The following is a 14,063-nucleotide window of genomic DNA, read 5'->3' as shown; positions in this document are numbered from 1 at the left end:
GTGGGTACAGGGAGAGTCACTAAGTTAACATTGATACAGAATTGATGCAAGGATTTGAATATGATTCGTCTCCCCCCGCCTTGTGTCCAGGAAAACTCATTTGGTTTACGTCTTGCTACTGTTGACAATTAAAGACATGTTAAGCAACAGAAAAAAAAATCAGTGGGTTTGACAAATCTTTGCCACAGTCAATCAATCAATCATCTCGAGACATGTACCAGCACAACACAGACACAGATGTCAGACTTTCTAAGAAACCACTCTCAACAGTACTGCTGAATGTTAGTGGATATTCCCAAGACAAAGACAGAGCGTGTGAGTACAAGAACACAACCGAGGCAGGATGACGGAGTTTACCTGCATGGGTCTGCGAGAGGAGAAAGACTTAGCTGGAAGGGGGGGAGGACAATCATGGCTAGTATCCCCAATTGCCATGATGTCCTGGTACCAGCGTTCTAAATCCAGCCTGGACACCAAAGGCCTGTTCTTCTCAGCCTATGTATTACAAGCAGTGCCAGTGTAAGAAAAAAAAGCAGCAGAGATGATAGAAGAGGCAGGAAGGAAGAAAAAAGAAAGACAGAATATTTGCAGCCACATCCAGCATAAATAGATTTCATGCACTATATATATATATATATATATATATATATATATATATATATATATATATATATATATATACAGTATATGTATAAAGACAGCACCTATTTTCTCCAAATGATTTAGCACATATATTTATAATACTAGATAGAGCATGTGACTGAAAGAAAACCATGTGGAACACACACCTCAGCAGAAAGAGACTGGCCAGGGTCACACTGTGACATGTGGCTGACAGGATCAGCTACTATAGCTTGGAATGAATGGATGGGAATTGATGTAGAGGGATCAACCATGTGCTTCCCGAAGAGCTGGTTCAACTGACTAATTGTCACATACTCCTGTACCCAGTCATAGCATTGTGTACACATACACAGACAGAAGAGAGAATGTGGTGAAGGCGTTAAAAAAGCAGAAAGACACACAATCGTACTATGTTTAGAAATATGAAATGAGATTGCTGAATGATCTACATTCTAGTAATAGAGATGAGCAAGAACTAGAAAAAAAACAACAATGATAAGGGACATAGCAATAAATGGAAGTGATAAGAAAGAAGTAAAGAAATAATGAGAGAAGAGTCAGAAGCATGTAAAAAAAGAATGGATAGGAAATTGCACAAAGAAAGAAAGTGGGCTGAACAGTCATACCTCACGTGGGGTATCTGTTGTTACAGCAAGAGAAAGGCAGGAAGTGGTAGGGGCAAAAGAGGTGGCTTGAGTAGGGACACAACCACTACCATACATCTTAAATACATCTGAAAGTCTGAGGTACTCCTGATTACACACAAATCAAAAAGGCACCCACTCACATCTCAATCTGTACAGTACATGGTGTAAAATTTAAAGTCAAAGAACAGCCCAGAGCCCAAAAACATTATTGTATAAACATTCCCACACGCATGCACATACTGTATTCTATCCCATTTAAAAGTATTGGGACAGCAAGGTCAAATATTTTGCTTGAGTTTACAATCAAAACACGAATAGATGATTCAGTGTACAGCAAAAAATAAAAGAATTGGCCTTCTCATTCCAAAAATTTTGAAAGGGGACTGTACGTCATCTTGTCCATCACATTTCAACACCTGTACTCCTACTGATTAATTCAAATAAAGATAAAAAAAAAATAAAAAATACTAGCCCTCTACTGTAGCATTATATTATCCTTGGCTTATAGTAGTGGACCCTCATGTGGTCTTCTGATGCTTGACCCTATTTGTTGACATTTTTTTTTACGTGTATGCATTCTGAGATGGTTTTCTGTACATCTTAGAGTGATTATTTACACTGCCATAGCCCATCTGGCAGCTAAAAAACATTCTAATCATTGTCCTATAAATGCTTCATACCAAAATACTGATCAATGTTGTGTTGTTGATCCCAATCTGCCTTTTCTTACTAACAGTCAAGCCACAATTAAAGTTATTAAGATCACATTTTCACGATCTTGATGTTAAATATGAACATAAACTCTTTAGTTTGTGCATGCTAATATGCATTGCCATATGATTGGCTGATTGGGTAATTCCATAAATAAGCATCTTTTCAGGTACAGGTGTTCCTATTAAAGTGGCCAGTGAGGGCACACTATATAGTGTTTAATCACATTCCTCTATGGAAAAAACATCTGTGAGTGAAAAAATGATGAGCAGCGAACTCTCCACAACTTCCGTCATGCAAAAATTTAAACCACAATCACGGCACACATCTCATTCTCACTTCACATTGACCAAGACGTTAAAGATACAGTATTAGACTACCCTTCCAACGCACAGTAGAAAAAAGCAGTCTATTAAGTAACATGCATCTGATCTATGTTAATTTAAGTATTTTGTTAAATTGTCATCATAGACATCATGGATCATGTATCATGGAAAGGTCACAAATACAAAAACTCTAGTAGAGCACAAAACTGTTAAAATTTCTCAGAATACTTATAATCATTAGTTTTTTAGTTGTACAATAAACTACACTTCTTTAGTAATTGGCATTCCCATAGAAAAAGTGTCAGATATAAGACTCCTGAAACAGTCCTGATGGCCATCAAGCACCAGCATGCCACTTGTTTACCTCCTGAGGTCTGATGGGGCAAGAATGCGAGGTGGTGCTTTGAATGCCAGGAGCAGGCAATGGGGGATGCTGGATAAGGACTTCATTAGAAAGATCAGATTCGCTGATATGAAGAACGTCCTGTTTTAAATATAAGTTGTTAGAATAAACTACAGGGTTAATTTTTAATCAAATAAAATCACCATTCAACTTCTCACAGGTACTGGGGTGTATTGCTCCCCTCCCTACCTGCTTTTACATATTTAACAGACAAACAACATAGCACTGTAATGGCGCTTATCCCCTGTGGCAAGAGCCTAGATTAAATTTTTACATCACTACCAAAGACAGTAACGTGGCTTCTATAGTATGCCAAAGGATATGGGATATTTCAATACCCAGCACGAAGTTCTGAGCCAGCAAACATCAAGCATTAAATATTAATGATGCTCAAGAGAAAAATGCATCTTTCTAGTCTGCAAACAATGTCTGTCAGATCAATGGTGGCAAAGAATAACAGAGGCCTGATATTTTTTAGACAATGCTAAGGATTCTAGGCTTGTAATAGCCTGAGTATTCTGCTGGTGTCTGTCACATGATCTCACCTCCTGCATAATGTTAGGAGAACTGGGGAAAGTCTTCCCTCCAGTCAAGCTTTGGAATCTCCTTTCCAGGGTTGTAAGTCTCTCCTTCTCCTATGTGAGTCACCCAAAATAAATTAATTACAATAACATTAAGAAACATAATATTTATGGTTAGGTGTCATGTGACTATAAATAAGTATTTAAATGAATTCATAAAATAATGCCAGTTAACTAGGTTTATATTGCATAAATCAAAAGAAGAGGAAACAGAACATCCTAAAGAGTCATCATAAATTTTAATATTTTAGATTTACTTATATTTAATAATCTTAAATAGTGTTCTCTTGTTGCTGCTATCTAACTCAATATTTTCTCGTTTTAGGTGGCCTGAGATCCGGTGAAAGGCATCAACCCACAATATTACACACAGTGGCCTAATTCACCGAGCCAGTTCAGTGCCAAAATACTGCGCCATCAGTGCACCTCAGCTTCCTATATGAATTGAATGGAGGTGTAATCTAGGGTCACTGGCGCAGCTCTAAGCTAGGAGTAAAGGTAGTGATGAGCGAAGATAAGATCCCTGTTAAAGGGAAAACCCCACATCTCATAACAGGAGTCGGACATGTTAAGAAGTGTGTTGTGTTCGGCAGGTCATCGAAAGAATAAAAAAATAAAAAAAACTTTTCACAGTTATGTAAACGCAATGGCTACTTTAATATATGAAAGCAGTCCTTGAAAGCACACACTGAAGCAGCTTATCAACAAAATTGGGCATTTCTCATGAATTACCTAACAGGTGAGGGGGTCTTAGCCTTTAAAGGCTGATTTCTGTGTGGAAGGGACTTTTGAGCCTAAATGCAATATATACCTTCCTGTTAACTATGTTTATTTACTAGATGGGACATAAAGTGTCTTTCAAATTGTATTGGTGTTGTGTTTTAACATCGCTTAACTAAGCTATGGCGTCAGACTACACTGGAAAAAGTTACATGCCTACTTACATCAAAGTGCTATTTCACTAACTGATTGGATGCTTAAACAAAATATTGGACTAACCTTTTGCAGCATTTGCAGGGCCATCGTTCGTTCTTTAGCCATCTTCTCACAGTCCTGAGCTGCCTGCACACCTAGCTGATTGGCTTGAATCTCAAGGGCAGCCATTTTTTCCTAAAATGTAGTTGTAGACATGATTTAGCAAATTCCAACAATTGTAATAATCACAGTTATTACAATCTGAGTGCTGATCTATTTTGTTCCCAAACCAATACATGCTGTAGCAGCAATTAGAATTGTCCTTACCTTCCTCTTGGCTATGCAGCGCTGGTACTCTGCCTTCTCTTGGAGCAGCTGTCGGCTGATTGTCTCCTTCTCCTCCTCCAGACTGCTTTCGCGCTCCAGCTGGCGAAACTCCAGGTCCTCAAATCGCTTTGAACCAGATTCCAGAGCCTCAGTCTTCTGCAGACAGAACGGAGACGGGGCAGAGACGTGGACACAGAGACAGACCAACAGGTGGAAAAGAAAAATAGATGAACATAAATGCCGTAATAACTCAATTGCGACTTTGTCTGTCTCTATGCGTTTCGGAACGCCTCCATCTGATACAAGAAAAAGTGCATGACAGATTATTGAGTTTGAAAATATGAAAATGAAAATAGATGTGTTTCATTGGACCTTGTGCAATATCAGTTGATTAGTGGGATATTTTTGTTAAAACATGCAAAGCAAGCAAGCAGCGGAATTTGTTAGCATATGGAAACAGGCAATAATATAACAACATGCAAAGACAATTCACAACAGTAGAAAAAAAAAAACAAGGGTCATATGTTTTCTTACAAAAAAGTAAGTACAAAAGAGAGCATAACCAGAGAAAGTGTAAAAGAGAAACAAGCCAACATACTCTGAAGCTGTTCATACATTACACAAGTGCTATGAAGGTATAAAAAAAATTTTTTCATATAAAACTTTTCCCTTCAAAATATAATTTTAATATCATTAAGCAATAAAACTAGCATATGATCTCTCGAGTTATGTTTACATGAACGCTAATAATCAGATTATTTTTCTTATATCTGAATCAGATTTCTTAGGTAGTCCTATAATCAGTATACAAACTCAACCCAGAAAAAAGCTTGTCTTCCTCTTTGGGTAAAAAGCGTGGAAAAAAGTACAGCATTATATGCAAATAAATACTTGCCAGTGAAGTGATTTTTAACTTAGAGTCAATTGTGTTTTTAACCAATCGACAATAAATACTCTACATAATGGACTACAAATATATTGTCTATGTGAAGAAAATGAAACTACGTAAGGTTTATCAATACCACTCCACTGCTTAGTCGATAAAATAATTTATTTTCTCACAAGCTACTTGATTTAGAAAGTGCCTTCCAGCTCTCTACTGGAAAATTTCATTAAACTGCTAGCTTTGCAACTTGTAGCGATGCTGCTAAAAGAAATCTGATTAACAGCTGACTCTAGACCCAGAGTTTTATTATTATCACATTACTGAAGCGTATGTAAACATGACGCTAAAATCTGATTTTCTGCCGTTATCAGATTATTTTGTACATGCAAATGCACTCATTGTAAACAAACCCATCGCAGTAGCCTCTTAGTACTTATCTTTGTGCTTGTGTGTGTTTTTCTTTTAACTCCTTACTCATTCAGTTTGTTCACTACTGCTTTGGATGTTCTTTGTTATTGTTTTTTTTTTTTTTTTTTTAGCTGAACATTTGTCCTTATTTTTGTGATTATAATGCTCCGTAGGGCAGTAGGAGAGGAGACTGACCCTGGCAAGCTGTTCCTGTAAGTGCTCCCTCAGAGACTCGGGGCATTTGTGAAGCTGGCTCTTCAGCTCACTGTACCCATCCCTCAACCTGGCCAGGACGTCACGCTCGGCTGAGACATTAGCCCTCCCCTATAAAACGATAAACATATGCACACATACATATACACACATATACACATAAGCATGTGCACACACACACACAACGCAGACTAGGGACACAGAAGAGGAAAGAACTACGACAACAAAAGCAGTACGACCAAGTTTTTTTCGTCCTCTCTTTTCACGTGTTCTTGTGATGCTTCAGTATAAAACACCTTGGATCATGCAGTGGTCTCACTCAATCAGTTCTATTTCTCTTTGAAACTTAGAAGAAAAGAAGTCCTTTTTTCTTTAGAATTTCAACCATTCAAACACCACTCACATCACAACTAAAGACACTCCACCAGCAAAATGTGTAAAGAGTTTGGTTGTTAAAGGTTAGAAAGAAGTTAGTAAAGAGCTCCCACAGACAGCTTTCAAGAGAAAAATGCAGGGAACAAGAAAGGCATATTTGTTCCTCCTTGCTGAAAGCGAAATGCTTCTAGGTGCAAAAGAATGCATTAATTAACTTATGCAAACCCTTCCTTTTGTGCATATGTGTTTACCTTTTCTTTCTCCTGCTGAATATTTTTCTCCACTTCACTCAGTTTGAGCTGGATCTGATTAATAATCTCTAACTCTGCCTCCACTTGATCTAACTCGGCTCTCCTCTCCCCCTGCAGCAATGCCCGCTCCATCTCAGCCTGCAGATTAAAAAACAACAACAGCACAGCTAACATTATGATAAATCTCTTTTGTATTTCAGTGTAATCAAATTTCTGATTAATCTGTAACACATGCAAAATTAGTGTACACCATACTCACGTTGAGAACATTACGTACTTTCATAAGTATTCGGCACTTTGAATGAATAAATATATATACACTGCTTTTCCAATCAGCTAAAATCCTAAATGCAAATGTGCTTCTTTCCTTTGGTAATAGACCAGCAAGATACAGGAACCATTGGAGAAAATAAATATTTATGGAATTTTAATGGTAACATTAACCACACACAAACTGAGTGCCAGCATGCTCCAAAATTATAGCAGAACACACAAATGTACTAAAACTATGTGCATTAACATACTGTGTATATAATGTTAATATTTATCTGGATGTTTTTTTTTTTGTTTGTTTGTTTTGTTTTTTAATGGTGTGCTTGTGCAAAAAGCATTTTTACACTTTGGGCTTTTTACATGATAACCGTAAACAGCATCTTACCTAAGCGCTTACTTGAAATTGTGAGTTTAAACTTGCGCATTTTGCTTTCCAGGAACTTTAAGTCACTTGCCATATAAAACTTTGATTTTTACTTCAAAGTCATTATGTGAAATATATTTGACCAGTAAGAGCCACTCATGACAGTAAGTACTGTTTAACCCAGTAGTTCATGGTTAATAGAAATGGACCTCCTTTTGAGCATAAGGCAAAACAACTTTCCCAAAAATGCTTCAAGATGAAAAAATTCTAAAAAAGGTTTCATGTCAAGTGCTACGATAACTCATCTATTAAAGCAAAAGAAAATTAAAAAACTTTTTAAGTGCTCTGTAGCAGAAGTCTGACCTCTTGTCTGGAATCCTGTAGTTGCTGCTCCAGCTCAGTGACCCGAGCTTTAAGCTCATCTACTCGAGCAAGAATCCTGACCCGCTCCTCCACCAGATAACCCAGCTCCTGCTGCCCCATTCCTGAAGTGTCCTCATGCTGAGGAGGAGTGTGAGATAGATAGATAGATAGTAAGGAACAAAAAATAAATAAAGAAGATAAAGATAGAAAGAAAGTTATTATACAACATGCAAAAAATTGTGGCTTTCTGGTATAGGAGAGAGGAACTTTTTAATGTATGTAAGTTCTAGAAGAAAGTAGAAATGTACTAGAACCTCCTGGTGCTGGCTCTCAGTGCTGCTACACTCCTCTTTCAGGTTCTCGTCATCACACTCTCCCAGTCGATGCGTGTGAGCGTTTGGTCGCTGGTCTGCCACACACACCGGGTCGGGGCCAGGTCGTCGGTCCTCTGTCCCAGGGAACTGTCCCACCCTCCCTGTCTCCATGTCTACCACGGGGTCCCCTTTATTATACTCGGCACACAGGCTCAGAATGGTCTCCAGCCTCTGTCGTTCCTGTGTATACACACACACACACACACCACACACACAGTTCAGAATCAGGGTGGTCTCCTGAATAAACAAATAAATATAAAAAAAAGCTAACAAAGAGAAAAGACAAGGGTCAGAATTCAGTCTAAAGTAATCCCCAGCTACATGCGCATGCATCTGAAATTATATTGTCAAGGCTGGTATGTCTTTGTGCAACGTGGTCTCTTTTAAGCAGATCCTGCTGACTGAAATCTGAGATAAGCGCTGCTCACTAACTCGCCATGCCAGAGCCTTAATGTGAACACTGTATTTATAAGCATAATATATACCACACGAGTGTAAACAGCATGACAGGGTAATGTTACATCAACACAAACAAATAAATAATCACCTCTGACTACCTTGTTTCAGCTAAGAGAACTCTTGGGCTCCCGTGGCAGCTTCATGAAAAAAAGCGTAGTCTCATTCACACACTCACACACACAGATACTTGAAAACTAACCCCCCCTACTGTGCTAACTCTCCATGACCCTCCAACTTGTGGACTAATGCGACCTCTCACCCCTACTACAGTAGTCAGCTGTTACTGCCACTCTACATATGTCACCAACCATGTGTGTGTGTGTGCTTCATCTCTACCTTTCTTTCTCTCCCTCTCTCTTCACTCTCTTCTCTCACAATCTCAGTCATCTTCGGCCTTTGTCTGAGTCCTGGCTCACTGATCTGCAATGCTCTATGAACTGGACCTTATTATACTTCGCACAAGCAGCTGACAATACCCAAAGCTGCCTCACTAGCTGACACTAGCTCTGCGCTACTGCATGACTAAAATAACACGGCAGGGCAGCGTGCTCTAACAAGAGCAGAACCACAAAGAACAGGGGACCTCTGTAGTTAACGTCATTTCTTTCTTTCTTTCCTCCTTTTTTTATTTTTGAAAACATTACATGTTAATTTAGTCAGTGAGTCACAACCGATAATTAATCAAACTCCACTCCTTCCATTTTAAAGGTGTGGAAAAGTGTGTATGAAAATGTAACATCTATAAGAAGACAAATATAGTAACAGGAACTGTGAAGGAATTCATACTGTATAGCCCTCAAGCCATTTTTGAGTTCTACACTTGTTTACTTGATCTGCTCTCCTGTTCACACTCTGTACCAGAGAACGGCCAGATGTTTGAATAAAATGTGCACAAGAAAAATGTATTCCAGACATTTCAGACAACAAAGGCAAATGACTACAGGAGAAGTAAATGGATAAAGTATACCACCATCTCCCTGGCAATAATTAAATCAGCAATATGCTATTGGGAAATTTATGAGTAATATCTGAATTATACCAGCTGAAAAAAACAACAACATATGAGATATAAAATAAATAGCCTGGTGTCATATATTTATGTTCCTTCCTTCAGATGTTCTCATCCAGACAGGCTGATGATATTTAAAGCTGATATTCACAAATCCGATGGAAACCTTTTTCTCCCGATCTTAACCTTTAACAATCTGTTTGTCAAAATTAGTTGCACTAATCGAGTCTTTGCTCTGACATCAATATCTAAAAACGAGCACTTGGATTCTCACACATGCTCTCTTGCTGAGGAGACAGAAAGGCAGCGCCTTTAAATGCCGACTGCAGTGTAGCTAAGCAACAACGCTTTCCTTAACAAAGAGTGTGTCAGCTCAGCTGGCACGCTTGGTAAAGATGCATCTGCCCAAACAAAAACAAAAAAGCTCCACATACACTCTGTGTGTGTGTGTGTGTGTGTGTGTGTGTGTGTGTGTGTTGGTGCGCGCAGCCCACTTTATTACGAGAGCTCTCCTTTAGCTTACAATAAGCACTTGGCCTCAGGGTTCTCAAGAGAAGAACCGGGCAAATACGAAGGTCAGAATTACACGTTTTAAAATGACCTGCGTGTCAAAGCTTATTTCCAATCTTCTTGACTACTGGGTGTTGAGTGTGAGAGGGAATCAGTGTCTAGCCAGGAAGGAGGTGATGGTATTACTGTGGGTGATTTGAGAACAGAGCTCCACTGGTGGCTGAATGCTGCTAATGAGGAAAGCAGTAAACAGTCTTTCAATTACCCTCTGTGGGTGTCTCGCTTCCATACAGTACACAGACATAAACACAAACACACACACACACACAAACACACAGAAGCAGACACTGTAATGTGTGAGAGCATGATAGTCGAGGGACAGGGATAAGATTGCCTTTCTGTTACAGTAGACAAAATGTGACCTCTTACACTGGATCAGGATTAGTGGTCAAACACTATGTTTTAATGAAGCTACTAACACTAAAAATAATAACAGACTAGGCATTTAAACATACAAATGCTTGTCACTGGGGTGGTTCTCTGAACGGTGTGCCTTTTGTTTCCGTAAAAGAACAGTTACCCCTGGTACATCTCTCCTGCCACGAATAGATCTGCACATTGGTACGTAAGCACTTATAGTTTGAGAAAATGAAACAAAACATTCGGTGGACTTGAAGTCAAAGCATTCTTCTGAAAACAAGTAAACAATGAAGTAACTCTCAAGTGGAGCGTCTAGCACGGTAAACATGGCGACATGCTGCACTCTAGTGGCGACTCCTGTGTTCTGCATTCAGTGGTATTCTTCTCAGTTTCCACGGTGACACAGTCAGGAAGAAGAAGAAGTGACCTCCAATACCGAACATCTTAAAACTCCTTGAGATGAAAGTGTGAGAGAGAGAGAGAGAGAGCGCAAGTATATGCCTCACTACTGGACTTTGATGTTGTGTGTCTGCATGAGTGCCTGTTTTTATATCTTACTGGGGCCCATATGTCCCTACAAGACTACAAAATCTGATAGGATTTTATTATTTTATAAGCGTTCATCTTTTTTTTTTTCAATGAGCCAATGGGCTTATTCTTATTGCTGAGGCTAAGCCTAAGATTGGATTTAAGTGTAGGCATAACATTAACAGCAATAATGGGGTATTAAAATGAACATGTGCGAGTGTGTGCACGCGTGTGCGTGTGTATACACACACATGCATCGTACTTTTATGATAACAGAGACAGGATGTAGCAGAATATGCAATGACAGCACAGAGTACGCATGGCAATGAGCCAAGTGGGCCACAGCCCAGAATCCCTACTGATGCTTACTCCTGTTAAACATATACACCCTCCCTATCCACCAGCACACACACACACACACACACACTCTCTCTCTGTATTATGGTACATGCATACATAACCCCAGGGAATACACATTTTATTTTAAACAGACAAACTAGAGTATAATTGGACAGAAAAATATGTTTTTGTTAACAATTTTCCATATGGACAATAAAAACCTGAATTACATTACTCGCTTTTGGGAGTCTGCCACAGGAACGTCTTTTAATAAGGGTTTTAAGACATTCTGGCTAATTTTTCACATCCTTTGAGTCAGTTTCCCTCTCTTGTTCAGCCTCCATTTACTTTACTCTTCTCCTGTGTGATGTCAAAGCATTTCAGCATTTACTCACAACTAACTCGATAACTATGACTAGTAAAAAAAAAAAAAAAAGGAAATTGCCAGACGCTCATCAAGAAGTGGCTAATCAGGCTGATGCTGATCTATTTCAGCCATAATCATGCTGACATAAATATCATTAAAACTATATGACCTCAAGTCAGGTTTCGCTCCTGCATTATCATAAACTGCTTACACCAGACTACTGATGAGGCATCTTTAAGGCTGCTGATGTTTCATGAAAAATGACTTGCTGCTCGTATTAATTTCGCTGTTGTCCGTACGGACTTGCCTACTAAAATAGCTTTTCTAAAGGGAATAACAGGAATGTGTCTCTGCAGTGACAGCTGCTCGGCAGCTCGTAATTAGGACTCGTGAGTGTGTGCGTGTGTGCATTGTGGACTTAAGAATCTGGATGGCTTTGGAGAGAAATAGAACAGCAATCTGTGTCCCAGGAATAGCAATTATCATCTGAACAGAGCAAATTAATATGCATAAAAAAGTCTAGGGATAACATGGAGTAAGCATTTGTGGGTTGGACTGGCTCTGGAATTAAAGACGCATCAGGGTATAAAGTGTTCAGAAAATTATAGGGTTACTCTAGGGTGACTGTGTTTAAGCAATTAGATTGTGTATGTGTGTGTGTGTGCAATTTAATGCTTCAAGGACATGTTGGGTAAATATAGCATTCATATAGCCACACCCTTTGCCCATAGTACTTAACAAGACACTTAGGAATTCACATTGATGTGTTACTCTTTATCTGTGCTTTAGCTATAAACCCCTTGTCACCACCCACCATCACCCACAGAATCTGCTGTGGAAAATTCTTCATGACTTCATAAACATTAGTCAGCACGTCCTCTCTTTTTGAGAGTATTCATATAGCATTTTGAATACAGAGAAACTTCACTATATGCTGGACAATGTAACACAGATCACTCACATGCAGATATCTATAACATCGAAACACACCCACCAGTCTCTCCATTTCTTGTTCTTTTATCCTCTCGTCCCGCTGCCAGCGATGGTACTCCAGCAGTTCATCCTCGTTATCACTGATTTCTGAAATGCTGTTCTTACGTTCCCGTGGCCTGGGTTGGACAGTCCATGGTTCTTTAGGATTTTTTCTCTGACTACGAGGGCTGGTTAGTGGAGAAATCCCAACCTGGGTACTCGAACCCGGACTCTGACTAACTCCAACGCTACCCTTTTGCCTCCCGCCACTACTAGCGTGGTCCTTTAGGACAGCAGACACAGGAGAAGGGCTTCTGGCCCGTAACCCCCTCGTTCCAGAAGCGTCTTCCCCTGCTGTGACTCGTCTTTGCTGTTGAGGGCTCTCAGGTACACTCTTAATCTGGCTCCGGGTTGGAAGGGATACCCCAGGTAGGGCTCCAGGTAGGACCGGGACTCCCTGTAGCCCACGACGTGGAGTTGAGGGGCTGGGAGGGGGACGTTCTCGGAATGGAGCGCTGTTGGGTGGTTCCAGTGCCCGGCGAGTGGACTGCGGACCTTCTGGAGGGATAAATAAGCGTGGGTTTGGCTGAATAGATAGAATTCCACCATTAGCTGAGGAAGTCTCCTGGAAAGTTGAACCTGCACTGGATCTAGGACTTGATGAAGCAGAAGAACAAGAAGTCATGAAACCGTTATCCCTTCCTGCATCTCCAGAGAAACTAAAGGCTGAACGTTGGCCTTCTGGACCACCTCTGACTAAAACATCCTGGTTTGGGCGACTGGGTACAGGACTTGGTGGTGCTTCTGTCACAGCTTTTCTGGGAAGCCTGGGACTTTCCTGTACCTTTCGTCCCCCGCTGCTATTGCCAGTCCGAACTGTCGATTGCCGTGGCTGGGGAACTGGTGGCTGTACTGTATGATGGTAGGAAACTGAATGTGAAGGGTCCACACGAGTGCCAGAACTGTTGGCAATTGAGGGAAATGAAATAGGAGAAAAAGGAGGAGTGGTGTTTTCATAGCTGGATCCAACAGAAAGGCTTCCAGGACTGGCTGGAGAGGAGAGGAGATAGCGGCCACCTCCATTAAACATGGGGGAAAGAGGCAACTGTGGGATGGGGTGCTCGAGCTGTTTTCCAGTATCAGCTAAGGAGGCCTGAGAGTCATTCCTTGATAAAGAGTCCATGATATCCTGAAGATCCTTCTCAATAGAGTGGGCTTGAAGAACCCTCTCATGAGGTATAGGCTGGTGGGTTCCATTGTGCAGACCATGGGACTCTGTAGGAAAGGGTAAGTGCTACTTTTAATATCAAATTTGTATTTATATTCATTTATACACAAATTTTTGAAAAACAGTTAATAAACTGACTAGTATCAGTAACATAGTAACAGTCAAAATTATTTGAACTTTTATTTGATCT

The 14,063-nt window shown here is 40.0% G+C and overlaps 1 protein-coding gene across 8 annotated transcripts in view; it reads right to left on the bottom strand.

The window, feature by feature from the left end:
• The window catches only part of phldb1a (pleckstrin homology-like domain, family B, member 1a), a 52,971-nt gene that overhangs the window by 9,763 nt on the left and 29,145 nt on the right, over nucleotides 1-14,063 (bottom strand). For 4 of the 8 annotated variants that reach the window (XM_053485013.1, XM_053485016.1, XM_053485014.1 and 1 more), the window contains 12 exons: nucleotides 12,668-13,920; nucleotides 7,982-8,221; nucleotides 7,668-7,805; nucleotides 6,668-6,805; nucleotides 6,024-6,152; nucleotides 4,535-4,690; nucleotides 4,292-4,402; nucleotides 3,257-3,346; nucleotides 2,673-2,792; nucleotides 1,251-1,376; nucleotides 789-941; nucleotides 358-495 (listed from right to left, as the gene is read on the bottom strand). In XM_053485013.1, coding sequence (XP_053340988.1) covers nucleotides 358-495; nucleotides 789-941; nucleotides 1,251-1,376; nucleotides 2,673-2,792; nucleotides 3,257-3,346; nucleotides 4,292-4,402; nucleotides 4,535-4,690; nucleotides 6,024-6,152; nucleotides 6,668-6,805; nucleotides 7,668-7,805; nucleotides 7,982-8,221; nucleotides 12,668-13,920 — 2,792 coding nt within the window. The remainder of the gene's footprint in view (nucleotides 1-357; nucleotides 496-788; nucleotides 942-1,250; nucleotides 1,377-2,672; nucleotides 2,793-3,256; nucleotides 3,347-4,291; nucleotides 4,403-4,534; nucleotides 4,691-6,023; nucleotides 6,153-6,667; nucleotides 6,806-7,667; nucleotides 7,806-7,981; nucleotides 8,222-12,667; nucleotides 13,921-14,063) is intronic. The other 4 variants (XM_053485015.1, XM_053485017.1, XM_053485018.1 and 1 more) reach the window with 4 other exon arrangements.

The sequence above is a fragment of the Clarias gariepinus genome, chromosome 24 (assembly GCF_024256425.1).
Source record: "Clarias gariepinus isolate MV-2021 ecotype Netherlands chromosome 24, CGAR_prim_01v2, whole genome shotgun sequence".
Lineage (NCBI taxonomy): Eukaryota > Metazoa > Chordata > Actinopteri > Siluriformes > Clariidae > Clarias > Clarias gariepinus.
This window is presented reverse-complemented; position numbering and strand designations above follow the sequence as displayed.